This window comes from Gymnoscopelus braueri, assembly GCF_963280865.1.
Source record: "Gymnoscopelus braueri genome assembly, chromosome: 15".
Lineage (NCBI taxonomy): Eukaryota > Metazoa > Chordata > Actinopteri > Myctophiformes > Myctophidae > Gymnoscopelus > Gymnoscopelus braueri.
The window spans coordinates 30,693,269-30,720,862 of NC_137620.1; the positions used below are offsets into that span (position 1 = coordinate 30,693,269).

At 41.6% G+C, this 27,594-nt stretch overlaps 1 protein-coding gene across 2 annotated transcripts in view; it reads left to right on the top strand.

The window, feature by feature from the left end:
* LOC308101158 (glucosidase 2 subunit beta-like) overlaps positions 1-27,594 on the top strand; it is a 232,483-nt gene that overhangs the window by 88,928 nt on the left and 115,961 nt on the right. For both annotated transcript variants that reach the window (XM_080450522.1, XM_080450523.1), the window contains exon 10: positions 10,003-10,072. In XM_080450522.1, coding sequence (XP_080306648.1) covers positions 10,003-10,072 — 70 coding nt within the window. The remainder of the gene's footprint in view (positions 1-10,002; positions 10,073-27,594) is intronic.

The window sequence follows — 27,594 nt, forward strand, 5'->3', positions numbered from 1 at the left end:
GAGGCTCTGCTTTCATGTGCCGGCTAATTTTTAACCCATTCAATCCGGGAACGCATCTGTGTCACTTAAGATTTCTTTGGCCATTCAAAAAGATCTTCTATTCTTGAAAAATCTATTTTTTTTTTGCAAATCTTTGAATATATATATTTTTTCAAGCGAGCATTTTTAACTCAAATCTTGCCTTCTGGGGGTCCCTGGAACAACATATTTCGGTGTCCAAATTCGTAATTGTGGGGGCCCCTGACCTGAAAAAAGTTTGAGAACCACTGATATTATAGCAACACAAGTTTTTTTCCAAAAAAGATTTGGCAAAGATTTGAGTTACAAATGTTCGCTTTAAAAATACTAGTCCATACCCGTGGGAGGATATGCGCACAGGATCTGGCAACCCGGGAGCCATTCATCCCATAGCTCGCGGGGCCACATCCCACAGCAGGGCAGCCGTAACCACGGCGACATTCTTTTACGTTGTATATATTCAAAGATTTGCACAAATGTTCACGATTTAAAAAACAAAATAGCAGATCTACAAGCTCATAGCGCGGCACTCAGTGCCACGCTCTGAGCTTGTATATCTGCTATTTTTTGTATAGCCAAAGAAATCTGAAAATGACACAGATGTGTTCCCGGTCTTAACGGGTTAAGGAGCACTACACCAGGCTGCTTGAAGGCTTTCACTGTGTTGTCCCACACCACTCTTAGACACAGAGAATTATGTGAGAATGAAAAGGCAGGTAGACTGAGCAGGGAGTGCAGCCTCAATTGTCATGCCCAGATTTTTGTCTGAGCACTGATTTTTGTGTGTAGTGCTATGGCACTACACTCTAAAAAAAAACATTGGTGCTTCAGTGGTTCTTCAGTGGTTCTTTGTTGCCGTTGTGGTCAGCGTTGCCATGTCGGCTTATTATAAGCGACTCTTGGGCTTCTTTTTCTGTAAAGTTGCTTGTAGAAATTTGTTATTGGTTGGTTAAATATTCCACATTTAATTGGAGTATTCGTGCCACACTATGAGCTTGTAGATCTGCTATTTTATTAAAAAAATGAATATACATATTTTTTAAAGCGAACATTTTTAACTCACATCTTTGCTTCTGGGGGTCCCTGGAACAATATATTTTGAAATGGCCTGTCGGCAGCCAAATACATATCATTTTGGGGGTCCTTGACATGGAAACGTTTTGAGCAACACTGATATAGCATCATGAGTTTTTCAGAAAACTAAAAGGATTTAGAAGACATTTTTAGAATCGGCCTCAGGTCTCAATAGGTTAAAAATAGCATCAACACATTAGTCCCAGGATAGTTTGTGATCTATAATAAGACCACAATATTGATACTCCATCAGCAATCTAGATCCTAGATGGAGTGGGTGGTGTGAGCATTGTGTCTAGAATCAGCTCTTTGGTCTTTGATACTGCGGGTGAGTTTGGAAATATGTACAGAAAGCGCTGGCGTGCTCCCTGGTCGTTGGTAAATTCAGTGCAGTCTGTGCATTGCCGTTTGAAAAAATTCAGTGTGCTGCGCCCTAGGTATACTGAGAGCGCTGCATTAACCAACCATACTTTGAAGCAGGGTCGTCCAATGCGTTGACTCTGAGGCACTGATGAAAACAACAATGATGGAAGAAGTAATAGCTAAATGCCTTCTGGACGGGACTAAATGCGTGCTAAACGAAGCCAAACGAGTGCTATACTGCCATTTATTGCTACAAGTAAACTGTTGTTTATTATCTGACACCCGCGGCAGGTATAGGAAGCAGTGAGGGACAATACAGACGACAGGCACAGAGGCGCGAAGCAACAATACATTACCCCCCCCCCCCCCTCCCCCATCACAGACAAGGTGTGTTGTTTTTGCTGACCGTTTGTAAATCAACTGAACCGCCAGAGTAGCCTGGTTCCAGACGAATCTGCCTTTGCAAAATTGTATCGCACTTTAGCCCTCGGCAGATCAGGTCTGGCCCCCCTCAATAGAGATTTCATTTCTCTCCCTCCGAAGTCGTGAGGAACCAATCAGGGCCCAGTATCCAAATGTGGCTTATCACCTTATTTGGAGCAATGACGTACAATGCAGGATACTCATTTTCAGTTTTTCACAACAAAGATGGACGCCGCCATAGCATTGGTAGTAAACGCGTTAGAAAATATTTATTTTCTAAAAGACGAACAAAACATTGCCCTTAAAGCTTTTGTTGGAAAGAAAGATTTGTTAACTCTTTGACTGCCAGAGTATTTTCATAAAGTACTCCCCCAGTGCCAGCGATTTTCGTGTTTTTTTGTTTTGTTATTTAATTTTCATATAGTTTGTCTAGCTGCGGTTTTGAACACATACGATGGTTCCACCAGCAGAGAGCAGCAAATAGACACCTTCATCGCTGCCCCCCCCCCCCCAAACAGAGCCAAACAGTGAAATACGTCAAACCGGATGTGACGTGTTCTCAGATTCTCTGATCGGCCAAAATTACGATGTGATACACGACGGTGATGACTGTTCGTCACCCAGACTATAGATTATAGAAGTGGACCTCTCCGTTCGTTTTTTATACTGTGTGAAAAACCGTGTGTTTCCCTATTCTGGCCGAAAATGACCGGGGAAAAAAAATGAAAACCGGAAACGGAATCTGCGTCATAAAACCGGATGCAGGTGTGGGTGAAGTAAGTGGAACTCGAAACCTAGAATGAAAAATAATCAGAATAGCGCGATCAGAGATTAAACAATGAACGCGCGTCTAACGCGTCGACGGCCAACTGGACAAACTAGCAATTGACGCGTTATCGAGTCAACCGCAGTCAAAGAGTTAAGAATAGTTTCATCTGGTTACCAGACTAAATACGAGTGGAGCTAGCTTTCGTTGTTTACTATTTCAGTACCGGCGCTTGTGTCTGACGTAGCAGGAAGCACGGCTCTGATTGGTTTTAGGTCTAACCAATAGAGTCCGTTTGGATCTTTTTGTAACCGCCCCTTGGAAAAAAAAATATCGTTGATAGGGACCAGACTAATATCCACGCAGTGTGTCGTGTGATATTGTCTGGCCACGCGAGGCTACCGCCAGAAAACTCTGAAAACTGAGCAGAGACAGTAATGTGTATATCTGAACACACCCTGTATGTTCAGATTCAAATATGAGGCGTCACAATAAACATATAATACAAATAATAAAAATTATAATAATACATACAATTTATATGGCGCTTTTCTAAGTACTCAAAGTCACTTTACAGAAATAAAATAAAAACAACTTTATTAGGAAAAACTTTGTCAACTGGCATCACACCAGTTGACAAAGTAATTTAGAACTGGCCCATGTTCGACTGCATCCCACTGACCACAGCGCTGTCATCCGCAAACTTAATTATACGGTGTCAGACTATCTGCTACAACAACGGTCTGTATAAAATATATAACAAAGGTGACAGCACACTGCTCTGTGGTGTGCCAATAGAAGTCAAATTGTTGATATGGTGGTCCGACATGGTGTTGCCTACCCTCACTCTTTGAGATCTGCCCATATACAGAATCATACAAAATCAGCCATAATCAGACATAATTAGTGGGTGGAATGTATTAACACATTGAATGCCAATCGCGTAGATCTACGCGAACCTATTTAAAGCCGCAGCGTGCCAGTCGCGTAGATCTACGCGAACCGCCGATTCCCATTGAAAGTGCCCCAGGTGCACTTTCCGAATTTTTTTGATCCATTTCCGTTTCCGGTTTCCGGTCGGAAACAGAATTATTCGGGTTCCGTTTTTTTCGATCGTATCCGCTTCCTGTCTGGGATCCTGTTTAAAACTCGATTTTCTCGGTTGTTGTTTTTCTCCTCGCTGATCACTGTTTAGCGTTGATCGGCTGTATCTTCAAGATGGCGGCTCGCATTTGGAAACTGTTTTCGCTGGCCGTTTCTCACGGATCCGCTGTGTGTTTAGAACCAAATGAACGCGCACTTTTAACTTATTTAGCGAAGTCTGTGGCGACATAAAAAAAACAACAATAAAACGCTGGCACTGGTGAGTACATTATGAGATTAAACTCTGGCATGGAATGTGTTAAAAGCAATCCGCAAAGGGGACTTGTGTGCGTGTTACAATGGCGTCATCTGTCCCTCTTACTGAGCGATAAGCAAACTGTAGTGGATCCTGGACCTTCTTATGTACATGAGTTGATAATGTAGGTTTTTGACAATCCCCTCGAGCAATTTAACTACTAATTAGGGCCTGTAGTTGTTAGTAGAGGATGGATTAGGGACTTTGAGTAGTGGGACCATGATTGATGCTTTCTACAAATTTGGCCTGGCTATGTATTCTATTCCTGTGAGCGTTGAAAGAGGGAGCAGACGTGAAGTGCAGAAGTGTTATGAAGCCTTATTAGTGCATTATAATGCATTATAGCCTTTAAGTAAAGTGTTACCTGGTGGTTACAATGTGCTGTTCCACTGAGCTTATAATGCATTATGACCAGCATTATACTTCATAAACCTGTTTAGTTGTTATGCATAATTGAAAACATTTATAATGAGTGCTATGAAGCCTTATAAGTGCATTTTAATTCATTATAGACCTGAACTTAATATGCAGTCTTACCGGATTATCTTTCTTTTCCACATGTTCTGCACTCGCATTAACAGACTACGATCCAGATGTTTCTCAAGTTCCCTCTTCATTATCCATGTTTCGGAACCATACAGTATGGTAGGATACTCTCAACACAGGCTCAAATTTGTTTTATCACACACATAGTGTAATTGTCTCCGCCAGGCCGAAAGGCATGGCGAGAGAGTATGTTTTGCACCCTGTCCGTCCGTCCATGTGTCCATCCGTGTGTGTGTCCGTCCGTCCGTGTGTGTGTCCGTCCGTCTGTGAGCAGCTAATCTCCGTCACCGTTGGCTTGATCGCAGCGAAACTGCACACACACTCCCTGGATGCCAATTCAGAACCTCTGCCCAAAAGTTTTCACATGGGCCTGTTATAGCGCCACCAGGAGGCCGCTTTTTGCGAAACACATTTTTTGACAGTACTCCGACAGGTTTTGTCCAAACGTCACGCAAATCGGTACACAGTATCTCTATAGTCATTAAACAAAACCGGTCTTCCCGAATTTTCATATTCCATCCTGATTGCCTAAAAATGGCAAAGTTTGCAGGAGAATGTTTAATGTATGTTTTCTTCTTTAAATGTTGTTTTAAATCCTAACAAATAAACAGATAAACAAACTCCCTGCCACTGATGTTAGTAGGCACTGGGCTCTTTCATGTGTTAAACGCTCTCGCTGGCTGTACTACCTCCTCCTCGATAATGAACGTGTTTTCTACATCCCAGCAGTGACCATCTCTTGCCACACAGGGATGTCGTCTCCATCCCCTGTCTCATAGTCATTCATTCAGTTTGCTGGTAGAAGACAGGCACACCCTTTCATCTGGATAAAGGTCACATTTTTTCCCGCTCCCTTAAGTAGTTTAGAGGGGGTATTTTCCATTGTCTTTATGCTAGCCCATGCAGCCCTAGCATTACACCGATTCAGGGGTACACTGTATCTTGTCCTTCTGCTAGCATTTGGCCTTGTACAGCTCCTTGTTTACCATCCCTCTGTATCTCTTTCCTGGCTCCGCAGGCTTCCGGAAGAAAAACACATATTTTCCCTCATTTAGTACCTCCTTTTAGCCCTTTAGTCAACCGCAGCTCGTTATTTGGGTACACTCTGCTGATCTTTTGTTGGAATAACTGCACCCGCTCAGAAGCCTACTGTACTGTATATAACCTGATACAACTTCTGTCATCTCATTCATATTACCGTCAGAAGAATCCTCAGAGACTCTCCATGATGTACACTCAAAGTACCCTTTCAGAGTCTCAACACTATTCTCATCCCACTCCTGGAATCCTCTTTCTCGCCGTCTTCTCCCTCTTCAGAACCTGTCTATATAGATGATGGTCTGAGAAGGACAGTACTGTGGTCTGAGTCACCCAGGGGGGGGCCTTGTCATTAGGGATGGAGCCTTAATGGGTTTGTCACACACTGAGAATAGTTACAGTAGACTGTGTGCTTTTGAGGGTACAATCATCAAACCACCCATTATGCTCATAATCAAATTCTTGGGTAATATTACCGGCTGCCTTATCAGTGTTTGTTTGTTGGATTGATAAATATAGGCCTAAACAATAGTGTGAAATATGTGTGCGAACAGTGCACATAGGGAACATACTTTAGGAGGGGTGTACACTGATAACGATTCAATACCAGGGGTACAGATCTCCTTCCTCATCACTTTTGTTTTTGCACCACCTGTCATTTATCATGACGCACACGCCCCCTCCTTTGCCTGTAAACTCAATGCACTTGGTCCAGGCGTGTGATCGTAAATCCGTCTGGACAAGTGTCAGAGTCTTGGCAGTCCTGTTAAGCCAGGTTTCAGAAAAGGCGAGAACACACACGCTTCCCTGTATTTGTACGAGTATAGCGAGTGTTTGTTTGAAGCTCATCCACTTTTCCTCTAATCGATTGAATGTTTGAGAGAATAATGGTCGGGAGCGGAACTTCAGTTTCCTCCCCCTAAGCTTTTGTCGCACTGACCCCCTCCCGTCTTTCCTCTTTTCCTCTCGTGTCCATCATAAAAAACATTTCCTTGTAATCTCTGCAGGCACATTTGCGTCATGCTGATTCCAATCACTTGAGTAGGTGCTACAGTATATTGCAGGAGGGAGTCTCTGCAATAGCATAATATGTGTGAATACAATTTGCCAATTTGCCTGGTTCACTTGCAACATTGATTGCAAACAAACTCCACATCTTCAGAGTTGCTTCCCCCAACCCTGGATGCCAGGAAATAGTTAATAGTTACTGTAAACCCTTCAATGTCAAAATTGCATTTGTGTTTTTGTCCTTAGGTCAATTTGTCAGAATAAATTGAATTAAATCAAAGTTAGACTTTGGTTACATCATCATTTCAAAAGCCTTCTGCACATACAGTATGCAATTCATGAATGTTTTATTATTACTTAAGTGCTTTTGGTTATTTTAGCGAGTTCTCCTCACACGACACACCAGACTTGACTGTAGGCCTGGATATCAAATGGGGGAAAATATATAAATAAATACATCCATGAGCACAGTTCCCGGCTTGGGGATAAAAGTTGCTCATCTTCATATTCTTCTCCTTCATCTTGAATGCACTGCCAAGGATCATACAAACAACATTTGTCAATCCCGTCTTAGGGGTGTATTTCTTTTTTTTTACTATGAAACAGTTGTCTAAATCTGTGATGCTGTGCTTGGGGATATGTTTTCTCAGTGTGTCTTTCACTCGACAAGTTATGTGATGTCTCTTCCTTTTAATACTTCACCCCCCCCCCCCCACCCCCAAAAAGATACCAAATTCAGTATATTTTAACCCATTAAGACCTGGAACGCATCTGTGTAATTTCTAGATTTGAGCAAAAAAAAAGCATTATTTTACACTTTGGCTATTCAAAAATAGCAGATCTACAAGCTCTTAGCTTGTAGATCAGCTTGTAGAAAAATATATATTTTAAAGCGAACGTTTGTAACTCAAATCTTTGCTTCTGGGGGTCCCTCGAAACAAAATATTTTGAAATGGGGGTCCGCGGCCAAATACATATACATTTTGGGGGTCCTTGACATGAAAAAGTTTTGAGAACCAGACATACAGTAGCAACATAGGTTTTTTCAAAAAACTGATTTAGACATTTTGTAGAATCGGAACCTCAGGCCTCAATGGGTTAATGTGACCTCACCATTTATCTTGAACATATATATTTTTTTCTCTTCTCTCTTCAGAGATGGTGAGTCACATTTCCACTTGGTAATAATGCCTTTCGCTCAAATAGTCAAGATTGGAGTGTGGCTCCCAGTGGAAAGAGAACACAACAGCACGCAACGTGCACTAAATCATCAAACGAGACCTATATTCCCATTTCTCCCCCATGTGTGGAAATCATGTCCTCTATAGCATTATGAATGCCCCAGAAAGAATTCATGCCTTCCACTAATATATACAGTACATTATGCAATATACGGTATACTGCATATATACACACTATATGTGCTGCTAAAACAAATTAAGGGAACACTTTAATCAATCAGATTTTGATGAAAGAATTATTCAAGTCGGAAATGTTAACTTTTTAGCTGATTTTTCTGATCCGTGTTTTGGTTCCTTATTTGCTCTCCCTATGCTCCCAGATAAACTCCAGTGTCTCCTCAGCTGTGAATCAGACCAAACCACCCGCAGAAACCATTCTTGGTGACCATGTTTGGCATTGGTCGAGTTCCTTAGCTTGCGCCGATTGGTCAGCTGCCGTATTATCCCCAAGGAAAGATATGGCTTTAGCGTGCGCTGATTGAGCAGCTTGTCACCATTTTGGTCCTTTTATCTCCCCTCAGCTAGTGCAAATAGAGGTTCGGTCTGGGATAAATACATAGTTATATATCCAGTGTAGACTGGAGAAATTAGCCAGATCTCACTAACAGAACGCTAGGCTGCCCTAGCGTGTCTGAGATCTGGTCTAGAGGGGCGGGTTCAAAATCTCCGGAGGAAAGTTTCCGTGAGATCCCATTGGTTCACCGATCTGTCTGTCAGCCCCCGCCCCGCCCCATGCCCCTCCTACTCCTCCCCCAATAGACCATATTCACACGGCGGCCATATTGGAATTTAACATTGAAAGTGCCGCCACCCGGGGTGGCAACTTTCATTGACTTCATAGAAACATGGCCGCCGTGTGAATATGGTCTATGTAAAGCATTGAGAGCCCTGACGTCACAACATTTGGAGCGACGCCCACTGCACTCTGGTTGGTCGGGGAAATGAAACACTTCCTATAGAGCATCGCAGTTCCCGCCCACTTCCTGGTTCCACTTCAAAACACTCAATGCATTTTTCCCATTGACATTTCCAAAAATATTTATATCAATTAATTTAAGCCCAGAATCAAGCCATCCAGGGTCCTGGTGAATCATGACCATGAAACATTTTTTTCTGTGATTTATTTTATTTTATATTTAATTATATGATATACTATATTTAATAAATACCCTTTGTTTTGTCGTTTTCAAAAAAGTATTTTCACAGAATCAAACGTTTTATGGTCATGATTCACCAGGACCCTGGATGGCTTGATTCTAGGCTTAAATTAATTGATATAAATATTTTTGGAAATGTCAATGGGAAAAATGCATTGACTATTTTGCAGTGGAACCCGGAAGGGGCGGGAACTGCGATGCTCTATTCCAGGAACGTCAACAGGCTGGTCCAGGCTCTTATTTTTTGAGCAAAACAAAAAAAATAAAAGCCTGGAGATCGAGGCTAAACAGAACGCTGGTGTGCAATGATGTTACTGTTGAAATTGTGTGGGCTCTTCCCATTGCATGCTTAAGCGACCTTAAAGGAGTAGTTCACCCAAAAAAAGACTTATTTTCTATCAATTACACTCGCCATAAAGCCTTGAATTAATGGAGATTTTTTTAGTTTTTGTCTCATTCCTAAGCCTATAATTCAATGGCTGGGTGGCTGCTCAGTAGGAGACTCAAGTCTCCGACTCTGCCGGCCATCAAATTATTGGCTTAGGAATGCAACAAAAACAAACAAAAAAAATCCATGAATTCAAAGCTTCATGGGGTGTGTAATTGATAGAAAATAAGCCATTTTTTTGGGTGAACTATTCCTTTTTACCAGAAAACTGTCACAGCAGCATCCATGAAGGTTTGTCTTTCATCTTTAAACTGTCACCAGCCCTGAAATAAATGGGCTCCCGTTACCCCCAAACAGCATGAAAGCCACGTGTATGTTGTAAACATTGTGTGTGCTTTGTCTTTACCGTCCACTGAGCCTTACACACGAGCCCCCTGGACTATTCCCTACAGCCCCCCCCCCTCCCATCCCACACACACACATCAGGTATGCATTAATGTAGGAGATAGCCAAGGTCTTTTCAGCGTATGGATCTTTGACCTTGTTTTCTCTCCCTCTCTCTTTCCATTACATGTCCGTAGATCAAAGGCATACACAGGGAACCACACCACGGCCTCATAGATGAAGACCACATCAAGGCAGCCGAGAGCGGTACGTTATTATACCTCCTCGTCCCCCTCTCCATGCTGAGCCCCTAGCCTAGGCACCCCCCTCCCTCTCTGTTCCTCCTCCTACCCATCATGCTTCACCTGTGCGTCTATTAATGCCTGATGTGCATTTTCAGCCCATTCCAGGATCACACTTGATTCGACATGCTGTTGTGTGAGCCAGGCTGTCCAGTTTTCTAAGCAAACGCTAGTCTGTGTGGCTCAAATGCATTACGATTCAACTGATCAGGTGTGATTATTCTTTTTCACAAAACAGGTCGTACATTCTCATTAAATGCAAAAACGTATCAAATTGCAAAACCTCAAAGCGTAGAGAGGTATGTATGTCAGCTTAAGCAAGTGTTGCATATTATGCACAAAGCAAAGCATACTCTATGGCAACATGACAACATGATGTCATGTACAGTAATTGATTCTCTCTTTTGAAAAAAACTAAGTTGACTAGTACGTTAATTCCATATGCAGTGCATAGTACATCATTGTGTGTGAGGGTTTGAAAAAAAATATTGTACGTTTAACACACCTGTTAACACTTTACCTGCCAATCACGAGTATAACCGTTGATGAAAAATACACCCGTTTACTGCCAAAAAAAATCCGTTTTTCAAAAAAAAAAAAAAAAAAAGTTTTTTTTTTTTTTGTTTGTCTTTTTTTTTTCAATTTATCCACACAGAACCAGAGATATCACGATCCAAAGATTTCTAGCTCCATTCACTCCTTGGTTAACTTATTACTTTAAAATCCTGTATCTCGGCTAAAAAAAATGCAAAATTTAAACACTGGCACTGGGGGAAGTAAAATAAAAAAAACCCTCTGGCAGGGAATGTGTTAAAGGAGGGGTTCACCCAAAAAATTACTTATTTTCTATCAATTGCACACCCCATGAAGCCTTGAATTCATGGATTTATTTTTGTTTTTGTGGCATTCCTAAGCCAATAATTTGATGACCGGGTGTGTATCCGGTAGGAGACACAAATAATCTACTTTGTGTCTCCTACCGGATACATTAGTCGGTAGGAGACGGGAATCAAATTATTGGCTTAGGAATGCCACAAAAACAAAAATAAATCCATGGATTCAAGGCTTCATGTGCAATTGATAGAAAATAAGGATTTTTTTGGGTGAACTACTCCTTTAATGATAATTTTGCACCTGCGCTAAAAACAGCTCCTCTTTATCCAAAAGCAGGCTAGCAACAATTAGCTTGCAATGAATTGCAATTTAACAGTCACTGATTCCATGCTTGCAGGGTCCTATGGATCAGTTAAAAAGTGCACACAGACAATACAGCTGGTAGCAACAATACAAACCCCATATGGTTGAGCGGAGTCCCTCAGGGCTCTATACTAGTGTATTTTCTGTTATTGTGGGGAAAGCTTTCGCGGGAAAATAGCAGATCGACAAGCTCACAACGCGTTGTGAGCTTGTCGATCTGCTATTTCCTGCGAAAGCTTTCCCCACATTACGGATGCTGTGGTTTAAGTTGTTAATCTCGTTCCTGGCAAGTTCAACAATGATTACTTAACATCAAAACGGATGCAATTCTGAATGGCTTGTAAAACAGGAAGGACATTTTGTGCAGCTGAACTGGAAAACACAACACGAGTGAGAGTAGCCATTCCACATAAATGTGTTTTTTGACAACTTCTCTACAGAGGATTTTTTGTCGCAAGCGTCTGTCCCCAACGCAGGTACCGGAAATGTACCGGAAATGTATATGCATTTTAAAGTTAATACATCAGCGTTTCTGACAAAGTGGTTGTTGATTTCCAAAATATCCTTGGCACCATGAGGACCATGCAGCAATTCAGTGGTTTTGTTTTAAACTGAATTCTGTGAATCGCAGTTCTAACAGTCCATAGACAGCCACCGTAATAACAACAGAGCTACCAGCCAAAAAAAAGTCGACTATAATGAATGTTACACAAACACAGTGTGACATTAAGGCTTTAGAAAATATACTGGAGATGTAGTTTTATATCACTTATATCACAACTATCATTTTCATGTGTTTTTATCAGCTCATTTGCTCTATGTCAAAGGAGGAGGTCAATATGTTTTATGAATCAGTATCTCACCAGACATTGTTGCATTGGGTGCACACTTCGCACATTTCGCCTTATACTTTCGCATTTATAAAGCACAATATATGTGCCAATGTTCATTTTGAGAACACAGGGATTTTGCATGTTCTCCTAGGGTAGTTAATACCCTCACAAAAACATGCAGTAATCCTCGTCGCTATACCGCCTCCCCCTGGTCAGCCGGGGCGCCTGATGGAGGGGAAAGGTACTGGTTGGAATAACCTTCCACACGCTACGTCCTACCGGGGAAACTCCCCCCTGTCAGGTGACAAGAAGCTCAGTTGGCTCTCATACTTTGAAGGAGGCATGAGCTCGGCTCTGGGCTCCCTAGGCTGGCTGGGGGAGTGTAGCGCCCAGGATCACTTAGATAATTGGCACCGGGTGAAAAAGGGTTACTAATAAAATAAAAAATTAAATAAAAAATTTAAAAAAGAGAACACAGTGATGACTACATGTTAACTTTTTCATAAACATTATATTCCATTTTGTATACACTACCACAAAGCAAGTTATCCCTGATGCCTCATGTGTGGTGCTTTTATAAAAGGTTGGAAAAGAACGCAAGCAAGCTCGACTCTGGCTGCAAAACAACAAACTATATACGAATGCAAGATTGCAGTTGTTGTTACCGGGCCTGGGGAGCCGCCTGCCCGCCTGCCTGCCTCGGTCATAATTCAAAACTAAATCTAAGAGAGAACACACTAACTCTAGATGTGTGGCTCACTCTCCAGTGAAGGTTGTGCGCCTGGTATTGTTTTGTTTTCAAGGTGATCCGGGTAGTTTACGCCCCTCTATACCCCACCAGCATATCGCTGCTGTCGACCAGAAACCTTGTATCCCCCATATTTCAACATTTTATGTTTTTTCTTTAACCCTTTAAGACCGGGAACGCATCTCTGTCATTTATATGAGCTTGTAGATCTACAATTTTTGAAAAATCTTTGAATATATAGATATATATATATATATGTTTAAAAGTGAACATTTTAAACTCTCATCTGTGCTTCTGGGGGTCCCTGGAAAAACATATTTTGAGATGGGGGGGTCCGTGGCCAAATACATATCATTTTGGGGGTCCTTGACATGGAAAAGTTGGAGCACCACTGATATAGAAACATACTGTTAGGATTTAGAAAACATTTCCCCCCATCTCAAAATGTGTTGTTCCAGGGACCCCCAAAAGCAAAGGTTTGAGTTACAAATGTTACAAATGAATATATATATATAAAATACATATATTTAAAGATTTGCACACATTTTCCCGATTTATTTTTCCTAAAATAGCAGATCTACAAGCTCATAGCGCGGCACTCGGTGCCGCGCTATGAGCTTGTAGATCTGCTATTTTTGCTATTGTATATTATGCTAAAATGACACAGATGCGTTCCCGGTCTTAAAGGGTTAAGTTAATGCCCCACCTCATCATTACAAGAGCGTCACACAAAAGTAGCGAAAATAGCCGATCTGCAAGCTCACAGCGCGTCACGATGCGACGCGTTGCGAGCTTGTAGATCGGCTATTTTCACTAGTTTAAAATGTTTTTTTAAATAATGATGAAAAAGGAACGTTTTTTTGGACGTACAAGGTTTCCACGCGACAGCCACGATATGCTCCTTTGCTCCCGGCCGTGGTTAGAAGCCAGGCCCGCTGTATTTATGGCCGACATAAAAATGTGTATATTCCCCGTCAGCCCCGCTGCCTGGATTTACGACACATCTGACAAACACACTGAATTAACCCATTAAGGCCTGAGGTTCCTAAGAAGGTCAGTTGTCTCTCATGCATTGAAGGAGGCATGAGCTCGGCCCTGGCCTCCCTAGGTTGGCAGAGGGAGTGTAGTGCCCAGGATTACACAGACAATTGGCACTGGATGTAAAAAATGGGGTTACAAAATCATGGGATAAAAAATTAAGAAAAAAAAAAACTGAGGTTCCGATTCTACAAAATGTCTTCTAATCAGTTTTTTGAAAAAACCTATGTTGCTATATCAGTGGTTTTCAAACCTTTTCATGTCATGGACCCCCAAACATTATATGTATTTGGCCGCAGACCCCATATCAAAATATGTTGTTCCAGGGACCCCCAGAAGCAAAGATTTGTATTAAAATATTTTTTTTTAGCTCAAATCTAAAAATGACACAGATGCGTCCCAGGTCTTAATGGGTTAAAAAAAGAGCGTGCAATTTGTATAGGAGTTTAGAGCCTGTCTGTTGTGCCTGCTCCCCGGCGGATTGTGCTGTTTGTACACGTGTGCACGTGGGCTGGCTGTGCGTGTGATGTGTGTGTGCGCTGTGCGTGTGAGATGTGTGTGTGCTGTGCTCACATGTGTCTCCCCATCTACGCCTGCCTCTCGCTGCACGGCTATGTCTGTCTATCTATGTGTGTGTTCGTGTGTGTCAGAGTATGTCTAACTGCGTAGCGTGCATCTCGGTGTGTGTGTGTGTGATTGTGTGTGTGTGTGCGTGCGTGCGTGCGCGTGTGCGTACGTGTGAGCAAATGTGTGCATGCTGAGCCCGCCTGCTCTGCAACACCAGCAACAGATAACAGATGGTCCCCCTGCATTAGAAGTGTTTTATTTCCCCGCGGAAGCCAGATATGTCAAAAATAAGCATGTGCAACATTAGTCATTTGGAATATTCATGCCCCTGCCGTCCGCCGGCTGCCTTTTTGCAGCCAAAATATACCACCAGCCCAATTCTCCTAAGGAAGTAAAGGGGAATGAAGGGGGAAAAAAAGAGCCTTTCTCAGCTGAACTCGTGGAGGAAGAGGCTCTGGGCCTGTACAGCACATGTGACTGTAATGGAAAGATCCTTCTTTTTTTTTTTTTACCGGTCACTTCTTTTGCATGGCAAGGCTCATTATTGAAAAGGAGAGATGCACCGTGCAAATGAATCCGGATGGTTTATTTTTCTGAAATGCACACACTCACTCATCCATTCACTCATACTGACCTCATCCACTGGACAAGTGGACACAACAAGCTACTATACACAGCTACTCAACACTGGTGGTCTCATATCAGCTCTCATCTCTAGTACCTCCTCTTCTTCTCCTCTCACATCCCCCCCCCCACCCCTCATCTCTTAAACCATCAGGTCCTTGCAGTCTTGCTTTCTCCTTTATCTGCCCCCCCCCCACCCCCCCCCCCCCCGCGGTCCCTCCTGTTGCGTGCGGCTGTCATCCTTGTCCTTGGCGGCGGACATGAGCATGCATCATTATCAGCCCTGAATTAACCATCCGACGGAGACTGCGAGTACAGGGCCCCCAGCCGGGGGGGGGGGGGGGGGGGGGGTGGCGCAACGCTGATGGCTTATTGTTGCTTTTTTTTCCTCCCTCCTCCATCCCTGAAAACATGAATTCTAGAGCGGCACTTTCACGCTCGCCACAATCCCCCCGATGATCAGGGTTAATGCGAAGCAGCATGTGTGAATGTTGTGGAAAGGCAAGAAAAAGGCAAAAAAGAAGAAGAAAAAAACGAGGTTGGAAAAATAACATTGCCGGCATCAGCGTGCAGTGCTTATCACGCAAATGCAATATAATTTATACGGGAATATGCAAATCCAAGAATCACTCTCACCTTGTTTACCGAAGGGACCTGCTGATTCAGGGTGTGAAAGAAGGGGGAAAGAGACGCTTGGAGGAACAGTGCCAAGCAAACAAGCCTATGTGCTCTTACAAAGGAAGCCAAACCCACTGTGGTGCTTTCCTTTATGTGACAGGAAAAGGAAGGGAGTCTGTGGCACAGTAATGCCTGGACCATTTCAACAACTACGACAGCCTTGTTCATTCTCGCAAGACTGCATTGTTGTCATAAAGAGCGTGGACTCAGTATAGGTTACCTACGTGCATAAGGGATACCTTGTTTACAGATTGTTCCGTCAAATTGAGATGAATTTTTCATCAGTTGCAGGTACGGGTAATCTATTTCCAAGAACATGGTAAAAGCATTGTGAGCATATTATTCCATGAGGACTGGATCACCTACCCCTCTAGACTGAATGCAGTTCAGTTCTCACTGTAACCTAAAGGCCATCTATAAACGAACGTCTTTGCTGGCTAGACATTAGATTGTGTCTCTCATGCTTAACATAAGCAGCTTGATTTATGTTCTACCCAGGATTTTACCCTGGGTCTCTTGTGCGAGTGCCGAAACTTTTACTGTTGAGCTAAGACAGAAAGCTCATTTGTTAGTTACAACCGCAGTTGTGTTAGTTATATTGTATTAACCCATTAAGACCTGGAACGCGTCCGTGCATCTCCAAAACAATTCCCCTAGTTTATGACTTGTTTCGTTTCGTATAATAGTTTTGTTTCTTTTGGTATAATAATCGTTTGGTCTGTCCATTTTCTCGTGGCGCGACTAGCGAGACTAAACTAATTGATTCGCATTATGTGGGGAACAAAAACAATGCGACGCCAACCGGAACCAACCACCGGAACCACAATACTTTTTTTCCTTTTTTCTAAACTGGATCACACGGCTAGTTTTAGAACGAATACCAGGCTTTCCTCCGAGGTGGAAAGGTGACGCGAGGTTACTACATTGGTGTCAGAAGTCATTGGAAGTAATACCCCCTGCCTTGGAGAAATGGTTGGACACTTGTTTACGTGCTCCCACATTTTTTGTTTCCTTAGCTATTTGCCTTTTTGTTATGGTTTATATATTATTGCTTTTTTGTATATATTGTTGATCCTCGTTTTTGTTTTTTGTTTTTTGCTTGCAGTTGTATATGTATGTATTTGATGCTTTTTGTGTGTTTTTTTAACCCTGATGTACAGCACTTTGGTCGGCCTTTGGTTGTTTTTAAATGTGCTTTATAAATAAAACTGACTTGACTTGACTTGACTAGAAGTGCGGAAGCGGGCAGTCCTCGTGTGAGGGACGTAAAAGGACGTCGCGAGGGGCAAGAAGCCATAGATATAGAAACCTAGATACCTCATTGGCCTCTGCAGTTCATTGTAACGACTGGTCTCTCAATACAAGGCTCTTCCGGGGGCTGTTTGACTACTGACCAATCACATCACGTTAACTACTGGCCAATCACAGCGCGTCTAACTGACTAGTTGCTGCACGGCTGCCTCTTAAGAAAAGACCCACCCCACCTGCCTCTGATTGGCCTACCGAACGCCCCCTTCTGTGACGCACACGGAAGTTTCCAGCTTGCCCCCCACAAGCATAGAGGAAGCGGAAGTGCGTCCGAGATGCCGACGCTTCAGAGCCAGAGGAGGCGTCTACCTTTATATGTCTATGCAAGAAGCGCTCTGTTCCCTCCACCGGGGGCAGTGTAGCGGCTCTGAACAAATACCTGGCCGCAACAGCTCTTTCAATCGAGCTCGGCTCTATTAGCACGGCGGGTTGTGACTTGTGAGTCAGGTTGCCGAGTGGGAAAGCAGGGTTCGATCCCAGCTCGGTGCACGAATTGCTACAATACTCTACCATACAGATAGGTTAAAATAACGTTCTATTCACTAGAAATGAACGAATTGCAGATTTAAATAAGGAGCTCAGGTATTCCAATAAAGCCAGTGAGCATCTGGACAAAAATAAAAGCAGTCATTGTCAGTTCCTCTTCTCACTTTACTTTCCTCACTTGCTTTACCCATGTTGTTCCTTCCCCCGTTGTTGATGAACTGTCTAGCGGCTTTGCAACATGTGGAGAGATGTAGGGGCGTCCTCACATGCCAGTCAGCTGCTGTAGCTACCTTCTCAGCTACTTAACCCGTTAACACTGGGAACTCGCACCTGTGTCATTTTAAGATTTCTTTGGCTATTCAAAAATAGCAGATATACAAGCTCATAGCGCGGCACCGAGCTATGAGCTTGTAGATCTGCTATTTTTTTAAATAAATCGTGAATATGTGTGCAAATCTTTGAATATATATATTTATAAAGCGAACATTTGTAACTCAAATCTTTGCTTCTGGGGGACCCTGGAACAACATATTTTACAAATGTTTTAAAAAATATATTCAAAGATTTGCACAAATTTTCACGATTTTTCTAAAGTAGCAGATCTACAAGCTCATAGCGCGGCCACTCTATGAGCTTGTTTATCTGCCATTTTTGAATAGCCAAAGAAATCTAAAATGACACATAATATGCGTTCCCGGATTGAGTGGGTTAATTAGTGAATTAGCGATAGCCGTAGCCAAGCCCCACTGCCAATCTCATGTTTGGACATCGTCCACGCCTTTGTGTTATTCGCTTTTGCCAGAATGTTTATCATCACTGTCGGACAAAGACCTCGTATGTACTTTTCAGGAAATGGGGGGAAAAATAGAACCATGTGTTCCAATGGATTCAGAGTAGTTATTATTTTAGTCACGAGCTCTTGTTAATACTTTCCATTGGTTAAATATTTATAAAACCCACTGACAGACTTGGTCAACCTGGTGTCCCTATGTTGGGCATGCCATTATAAGCAATTATATATACTAGAGGTTCACGCCTACATCGCACGGCCGATCCGACCGATATGTCTGACTCATAGCGTCGGGGGGCTTTGTCAGAGTACCCGTCGTACCCTGTCCGTTGTAGTGCACGTTGTCATCAAGGAACAGAGGAACACTTACTTACTTAATCCTCTTTGTTCCCTGTGGAACATAAGGCTGTGACTACCTGCTTCCATCCGGTTCTATCCTGTGCAGCATGTTGTGCCTCGCCCTATGTTAGGTTTGCCATCTTCACTTCTGAGGTCACAGTTATTCGCCGGGTTGTTTTTGGCCTCCCTTGTTTCCTCAAGGCTACTTTAGGAATGCAGTTCTGATCCATTCAGAGTGGTGTACAGTAACTAACTACTTTTACTTTACTGGAGTATTTCCAATTGTGTATACTTTTACTTCTACTCCACTACATCTCGCAGGCAAATATTGTACTTTTACTCCACTACAATTATTTGAAAACTTTAGTTACTAGTTACTTAGCAGATATAAATTATTACATTATAAAACATACATTAACCACTTCAGCCCTATTTTATACCGAAGCTATTTGAAAATAGCCGATCTACAAGCTCACAACGCGTTGTGAGCTTGTAGATCTGCTATTTTCAAACATTTTAGTACTTTTACTTTTGGTACTTTAAGTACATTTTGATACCAATACCTTTGTACTTTTACTCAAGTACATTTTGAATTCCGGACTTTTACTTGTAACAGAGTACTTCTACATTGCAGTATTGGTACTTTTACTTAAGTAAAACATTTGAGTACTTTTTCCACCACTGTTCAGTGTACATGTCCGAGCCATCTGAGCCGTCTGTGTTTTTATTTCCAGCACCACGCAGTTGGTCTTTTTGAACAGGTCCTCGTTCGAGATCTTTTCTGGACAAAAGATGCGACATACCTTGCGGAGACACCCATTGTGGAATGAATTGATCTTTTTCATGTCACTCTGTCTCAACCACTCGCCAGCATTCTGAGCCATACAGCAAAACTGACTGGATCTTGGTTTTTAGGCTGTACCGCTGTGTAGCAGATTTAAGCGAGTAGGTGTCTCAAATGTCAGCTGACAAAGATGCACAGAATATTATAATTTTTTGTTAGATTGTGCTCAGTAACAAGAGACACGTGCTTTCCAAAGGGGGATCACAAAAAGGGTATTGAGTACATTAATACAGAATATTATGCGGCAAGAAGTGTGAATACACATTGTGCAACTCTCAGCTCTTATCGTTGCACACACGGGTCCTTGAGGTATACCGTTATTTAGACCGAGGTGAAGCCGAGCCACCGGCGAGATGAGAAGCTGATGAATGTGCCCTATATTTACTAACTAAAGAATTGCACTCTATGTCGTGTCACATTCCGTTTTTTCGCTTTTTATCTTCTCCCCAGGTTCGCAAAGCAGGTGTGAGATGCACCCGATTTCTCGATTCCCTGCTGAGAGCCCAATTAGCACTGTAGTATTGTTTTCTCAGCAAAGCGTTGTTGTGTGTGTATGTGTGTGCATTTTTTATTTTTCGCTGGTGGGTCCCTACAGAAATAGCGAGGGTCCACGGAAGACAACAATTATCCCGTCTACAATAATCTCTAAGGCCACACAAAGGAGAGCCAAGCTCAGAAAAATTGATCCTTCCAGGCTACTGTGTGGATGAGCATTGTGGGGTGGGAGGGTTAGGTTTGTCTGTGCATGTGCGAGCGCGCGGGTGTGTGTGTGTGTGTGTGTGTGTGTGTGTGTGTGTGTGTGTGTGTGCGCGTGCACGTGCGAGAGAGAGAGAGCGTGTGCGTGTCTAGGTACAGTAGGAGATGTGTGGTTGAAGAGGAAAAACTGTAGACTGAAAAAGTACAGGATATCTAAAAATAAAATCAGCTTTGTGGTTGCTATAGGCATTACGTTGTTTCTATAAAAGCATTTGATATAATATAATGCTATGAAAGTATAGGGATACATCACATGACATATTATGTACCGGCGCTGATTCCTATTGTATTAAACATCCTGTTTATTCCAGGCATTTTTGGTTGATAGTTTTTTTATTTTGAGGCTATGGCTTGGATTGAAAGGGTTAGCGATTTTTTCTGGAAGTGCATGTTAAGGTTGCAGCCCTATTAGAAGTAGGCTATAGCAATACTTGTGTGGTCATATTAAAAAGGTCAGCATTAGCATTACATGGCACCTGACAAATATTAATTTACTCAGCCGTGGCATGTTGTTAAGGTCAGCCGGTTGTGATGGTCATGGTAGTCAATGCATTTAATGGCAAGTCAAAATTTGCATATTTACACCTCGTCCAGCCACAGAGCATAGACCCTTTGAAGTATTCCTATACATCCTTAGAGTTTTCCCATGGTATTGAATGTGCAGTGCAAATATGGACGCCAGTATGAGGACATCATACAATATACCACATTAGCAAACCGAGCCTTTTATTGTAAAGATAATATACGTATAGTGGCTGGAATGAGTTTTCTGGTCTTCTGCAATATATTTTTCTGTCTTCATAGATAGTGCTTTGGTTATGTAATATGTGGCAAGGAAATGTAGATTTCCTAAAGTAAAAATGTATGTAGTTATAGTTATTTTATTCTAAAAGGTGGTGGAAAGTGAATTATGGTGCTAGTATTGCAGAAACTCACTTTTTATCAAAGCATTTTAGACATTTTTTTTGCAGGAACTATAGCCTACTATAGTTGCATATACAAGCGAACATATTCTCAACTAGAAAAGAGATAACGTGTAGCAATTTGTGTGCGTTTTGGACAAGCAAATGGTGTGTTTAGAAGAACATGCAAAATTGCCAAAAAATCTAGTTAGGAAGAACTGGGGGTGGCCTATATAAGGAGTTGTGTCATGATCCAAGGAATCTAGGGGAAATTATTTTTGATGTGCACGACCTATGGTTCAAGAGTTATAGGAAAAAAAGTAAAGCAGGCTGGTATAGCATCACCATGGGGCGGATTTAAAAAAATCCAGACAGACAGACAGACAGACAGAGGCAAAAACATAATCTCCGTCCTTGGCCTTTGACCTGGCGGAGATAAAAAGCAGGGGTCTAATAATGGAGTGGCTTCCCTGTACAATCTGTAGTTATGGATAGCAAGTCACTAGGTGTGTACTGTAGTTTGTGAATGACTTCAATATGACATCAGTCTTGCCCAAATAATGTGGAGCTGGGGACATACATACTGACTTCTATACTGCTTGCCCCTTAGGTGCCACACAGTGAAAATCTATCTAAACGTTTAACCACATAAACTCTGTTATTCTGTACTTCTTTGACCAGGATCCCCCTACTGGGCTCTATACTGTACTTGGCCCGCTCCTTTTTTCGCTACACCAAATTTCTTCACCGAAAATAACTGATCTGCAAGCTCACAATGTGACGCATTATGAGCTTGTACTGTAGACGAGCTATTTTTGCCAAAATGTTCGGCCCCAGAATAAGGACGTTAGGGTTCATGTGGTTAAACGTAATTAATTGCAAAATTATGCAAGATTAACATTGATATTAGAGAAAACAAGCTTACACAGTAAAATCCTCAGTGTTGGTTTATCTCTGAGAGTGAAAACAATCGACCCAATGGACTCTTATGGGTAAGGGACCAAAACTGACCCTTAAGGGCCCATATTTACACTGAAAGGCTTAAATTAACACTGATGATTTTACTGTGTAGCTATAGCCCGTAGCATAGTCTATTACCACACCATCATGATCGTACCGTATACCCCACGGTATGCTCATTAACTTCCTACCTAATCATTTACAGTATTTTGCACCCTCTTAACTCAAGACACGGATATTTTCTGCTGAGCCAACGCATAAATACCTGAGTACAAAACTGAGATGCTCAACACCTTTGTGGTTGCCTGATGCACGCATAATATGCACAGTCAAAGAATCTAAATCCAGCAGAGAGTCCTCTCATGCACTCCTTGTTGTGACTGTTCCTCCTCAAGAGGTTTGCTCAACGACCTTCATGTTTACTCCACACCGGTTAGAGACACGCTCCTACTTTGCTCCTTGCCGGCGCAAGCTATTTACCTTCATGTTCTCGTTCAGCCCCCCTTCTGCATGAGAGATGTCACATTTATTATGACAAAAACTTAATTGACCGTATACAATGTTGTTTTTCTTCTCCCTCTTTTTTATTTTCAGATTCCAACACACCACTCTGTTTTCCCCTGCCGAGTATGAAACATATATGAATATGAAGCGATTCATTGAAACTGCTGTTTTAAAATTAACATTAACTCATTTCCTGCCAGAATTATTTCAGATTTTTTGCTGTAGACTGCCAGAGATTTTTCATTGAAAAAAAAAGTTCTCAGGAGCCGAGATACAGATTTTTTAAGTTTTAAGTTAACAAGGAAGTGGATATGAGTTTAAATCTTTGATATATCATATCTCCTTGGTCTTTGGGTCTAAAAATAAGAAAAAAACGAAGAAAAAAAAATAGATAGAACGCAGATCTGCGTCTTTGGCAGCCAGGCGAGAAATTAAATAGAACGCAGATATGCGTCTTTGGCAGCCAATGTGTTAAGAAGACATTGTCCTCACTGCTGTTAAAAAAAATTATTTAAAAAAAGGTCGTAATTCCTTACGGAGTGGAGAATCTGTACAACATTTTCAGATTTCACTCAGCTGTGTCCATGAATCATCCAGGGTTTATATCCACTGCCGCGGTCTTTTTTTTTTCTCTCCACCTTTTAAATGACGGGGAAAATTGCTCATTTTCCCACTGAAAGTGTGTCATATCAACAGTACAATGCTAATCTAGTGGGGTCATACACCTTCTACCATGCTATTACAGTTTGCCACACCATCTTTGCACGAGAGGTCAGTAGCATAGCGGAGGGCTCTTACTAGGCTGAATTGCTTGGAGGCAGAAGTTAACCCATTAATACCTGGAACGCATCTGTGTCACTTTAGATTTCTTTGGCTATTCAAAAATAGCAGATATACAAGCTCATAGCGCGGCACCGAGTGCCGCGCTACGAGCTTGTATATCTGCTATTTTTGAAAAATCTCGAAAATATTTTTTTTAGATTTTTTTTCAAAAAACTGTTAGGATTTAGAAGACATTTCTAGAATCTTCTCAGGTCTTAATGGGTTAATTTCCAACTCAACAGAGACAAATGACTTTGCCTTGACCTCCCTCCCTCCTCGGCACAACAAAGACTTTGCTTCTCTCTTTTTTTTCTCTCTCTCTCTCTTTGCTTTTATTCTAGGAGACGAACGTGGTAAATATCTATAATTTAGCAGCGGCTATGTTCATTATTCGCAGAATGAATAGATTTGATTTGGTAACAATGATTAGTCGGCGTCGGCACTGTGTATTTCTGCTGAGCTCTGTAGGTCTTGTATAACCCATTAAGACCTGAAGCCGATACTACAAATGTCTTCTAAATCCCAACAGTATTCTGAAAATACGTATGTTTCTATATCAGTGGTGCTCAAGGTTTCATGTCAAGGACCCCCAAAATTATATGTATTTGGCCGCCGACCCCCATCTCAAAATATTTTGTTCCAGGGACCCCCAGAAGCAAAGATTTGAGTTAAAAATGTTGGCTTTAAAATAATATATATTCAAATATTTGCACACATTTTCACGATTTTTAGCCGCGCTATGACCTTGTATATTTGCTATTTTTGAATAGCCAAAGTGTAAAATAATGCTTTTTAGCTCAAATCAAAAAATGACACAGATGCGTTCCAGGTCTCAATAGGATAATGGAACTAAAATTTGTGCCCATAGAAAGCACCGTTCCTGCCTCCCTGTTCTTTCAAGGCGGCCAGATTGGATCTAGATGAAGGCATTCATTTCTAGCTCTTGTGTTTTTCACCTCACAATCTCATTCCATTCATGAAGACTTTTTTTTTTTTGTAACTTCTTTGTTTGGACACTTGAAAAGTAATTTAAATTTTAAATGTGCCCCATCGTGGACTTCCACAGTGACTCTGCCGCCTGTCATTTATCAGTACGAAATGCATGTCGTTTTCACTTAGCCCAGCATGGACGGTATACGCTCTCTCTCTGAAGTACATATAGTCAGATGGTATATATGAAGTTATTTTTTTCATAGTGCCTGTTCCTGTTTCCAGCTGTATAGGATCGTGCTTTGTCCTCCACGACAACTCGGCTGTACCCTAAACCGGCGGTGCAGAAAGTACATCGACAGTGAAGGGCAGGGAAACGCATGTTCTCAATGACGCTCGCATACGCACTCATTTCTTATTCAGACTTCATTATTCCTTCATCCGTGACTACCTCACTGGCACCCCGGCAGAGACTTAAGGCTCTCCGTATGCGAGAGGTAACATATTAATAAGCTTGTTACATTGTTCCATTGATTATTCAATTGAGGCATGTTCCCAAGTCCTTTGTATCGCCTGCAGGTTTATATGTGACATTTAACATCAATTGATATTCATAAGCTTTCCTCATAGCAACTGCCACAAAACTCGGCGTACTACTGTCAATTTCAAAATTCAAACATAATATAGTGTATGTAGCTGTAACAGTAACTCACAGCTTTGCAATATTGCATTGTTTGTTTGCCTGTGACTGGATAAAGAGGAATATGCTGCGATATTTATGTATGAAATCTGCTGCAGCTTGCTACAGTGAAAGGTATTCAGGGGCTGTTCAGAGTTCAGCCTGAGCCCTCTGCATGAAGAGATACTGTACCTCTTGTTATAATTAGGTACTGTATACTCAGTGGTGGAAAAAGTACTCACATTTTTTACTTAAGTAAAAGTATCAATACTGCAGGGTAGAAATACTCTGTTACAAGTAAAAGTAAGGTATTAAAAATGTACTTGAGTAAAAGTACAAAAGTATTGGTATAAAAATGTACTTAAAGTACCAAAAGTAAAAGTACTAAAATGTTTGAAAATAGCAGATCTGCAAGCTCACAACGCGATGCATCGCGACGCGTTGTGAGCTTGTAGATCTGCTATTTTCAAATATCCTAGGTATTAAATAGGGCTAAAGTGGTTAGTGTATGTTTTATAATGTAATAATTTATATCTGCAAAGTAACTAGTAACTAAAGTTTTCAAATAATTGTAGTGGAGTAAAAGTTCAATATTTGCCTCTGAGATGTAGTGGAGTAGAAGTAAAAGTATTGGACATTGGAAATACTCAAGTAAAGTACAAATACCTCGATTGCTCGCTTGTATATCTGCTCTTTTTGATTGAATGGGTTAATGCATCACTGCTACATACTGTAGCTATACCAGCATAATAAGTCAGAACATTCCGTTGTTGAACATAATCATCTGTATTTTAATTATCTTACAGAGTTTGGCACAATGAAACAAAGATGATGTTTGTGGTCTCAAACACATCTAAATGTCCAGTTCTATTCCTGCGCAGTAATTGTACAGACAAATTGAGATCACTGATAGCCCTGGCATGCTATTACAGATGGAATCAACCATTGCCAGCAGACAAAAACAATCCTGCTACAAATTTTTTCCAATTTGACCACTATAGAGAGATCACACTGTGTCTGTGAGTGAAATGACTTTCCTTTGTGGGATGAGCACTTTCAGAATCAACCCTCGGCATAGTGCTTCGAAGGAACCTGTCAGCCAATAGACACGGTATCCATGGTATCCAACTCCTTGGCAAAGATGATTGGACAAATTGCTATATTTAACGCAGGGGGCTGTGTACGCTATCCGTGACCATTATGATCTCAATTATCGCCCTGTGTTCTCCGCCATTGCCCGTCACGCGGCTTTAGCACTTATTATGGGGCATATCGTTAACCCATTAAGACCTGAAGCCGATTCTACTAATAATGTCTTCTAAATAGTTTTCTGAAAAAAACTTACGTTTCTATATCAGTGGTGCTCAAACTTTTTCATGTCAAGGACCCCCAAAAATGATATGAATTTGGCCGCGGACCCCCATCTCAAAATATTTTCATTCCAGGGACCCCCCAGAAGCAAAGATTTGAGTTAAGAAATGTTCGCTTTAAAATAATATATATTCAACGATTTTCACACATTTTCACGATTTATCAAAAATAGCAGATCTGCTATTTTTGAAGAGCCAAAGTGTGAAATAATGCTTTTTTTTTAGCTAAAATCAAAAAGTGACACAGATGCGTTCCAGTTCTTAATGGGTTAAGGTGACAGGACATGCTCGCACGCTCGGTCCACCTCCGGCCCACACTCGGCAGATAATGAGCTTGAACAAAGTACACACACACATCCTCTCTGACAGAGATGACAATAGATCGCACTCGAGGATGACCTAGGTGAGTGGCACTGGGGTAGTTTAAATTTTCTTTTTTTATATTATTGATCTACGGTTGTGAAATGGTTCAGAGGGTCAGGCTGATTGAGATGATTCAATTGCTGATTGACCGGATTGCCACCAGCCTCGTGTAGATTAAAACACAAGGGCAGCTGCTACAGTATAAGCATACTGTAGCACAGTATTGTTTTTTTTCTTCCTATTTTACCCATTCAAACCGGGAACGCATCTGTGTCATTTTAGATATCTTTGGCTATTTAAATAGCAGATATACACAAGCTCATAGCGCGGCACCGAGTGCTTGTAGATCTGCTATTTTTTTGTGGGGAAAAATTTGTGCAAATCTTATCTGAACATATATATATAAATTTTTTACTCAAATCTTTGCTTCTGGGAGTTCCTGGAACAAAATATTTTGAGATGGGGGGATCTGCGGACAAATACATATCATTTTGGGTGGTCCTTGACATGAAAAGGTTTGAGAACCACTGATATTATAGCAACACATACGTTTTTTTCAAAATTTAGAAGACATTTGTAGAATCCCCAGAAGCAAAGATCTGAGTTAATAATGTTCGCTTAAAAAGATTTTTCAAAGAAGTCTGCTATTTTTAAATAGCCCAAAGTATAAAATGATGGTTAAAGTGGTTGAAATCTAAAATGACAGATGCTTTTCCCAGTCTTGATGCGTTAACCCATTTTGAGCGGGA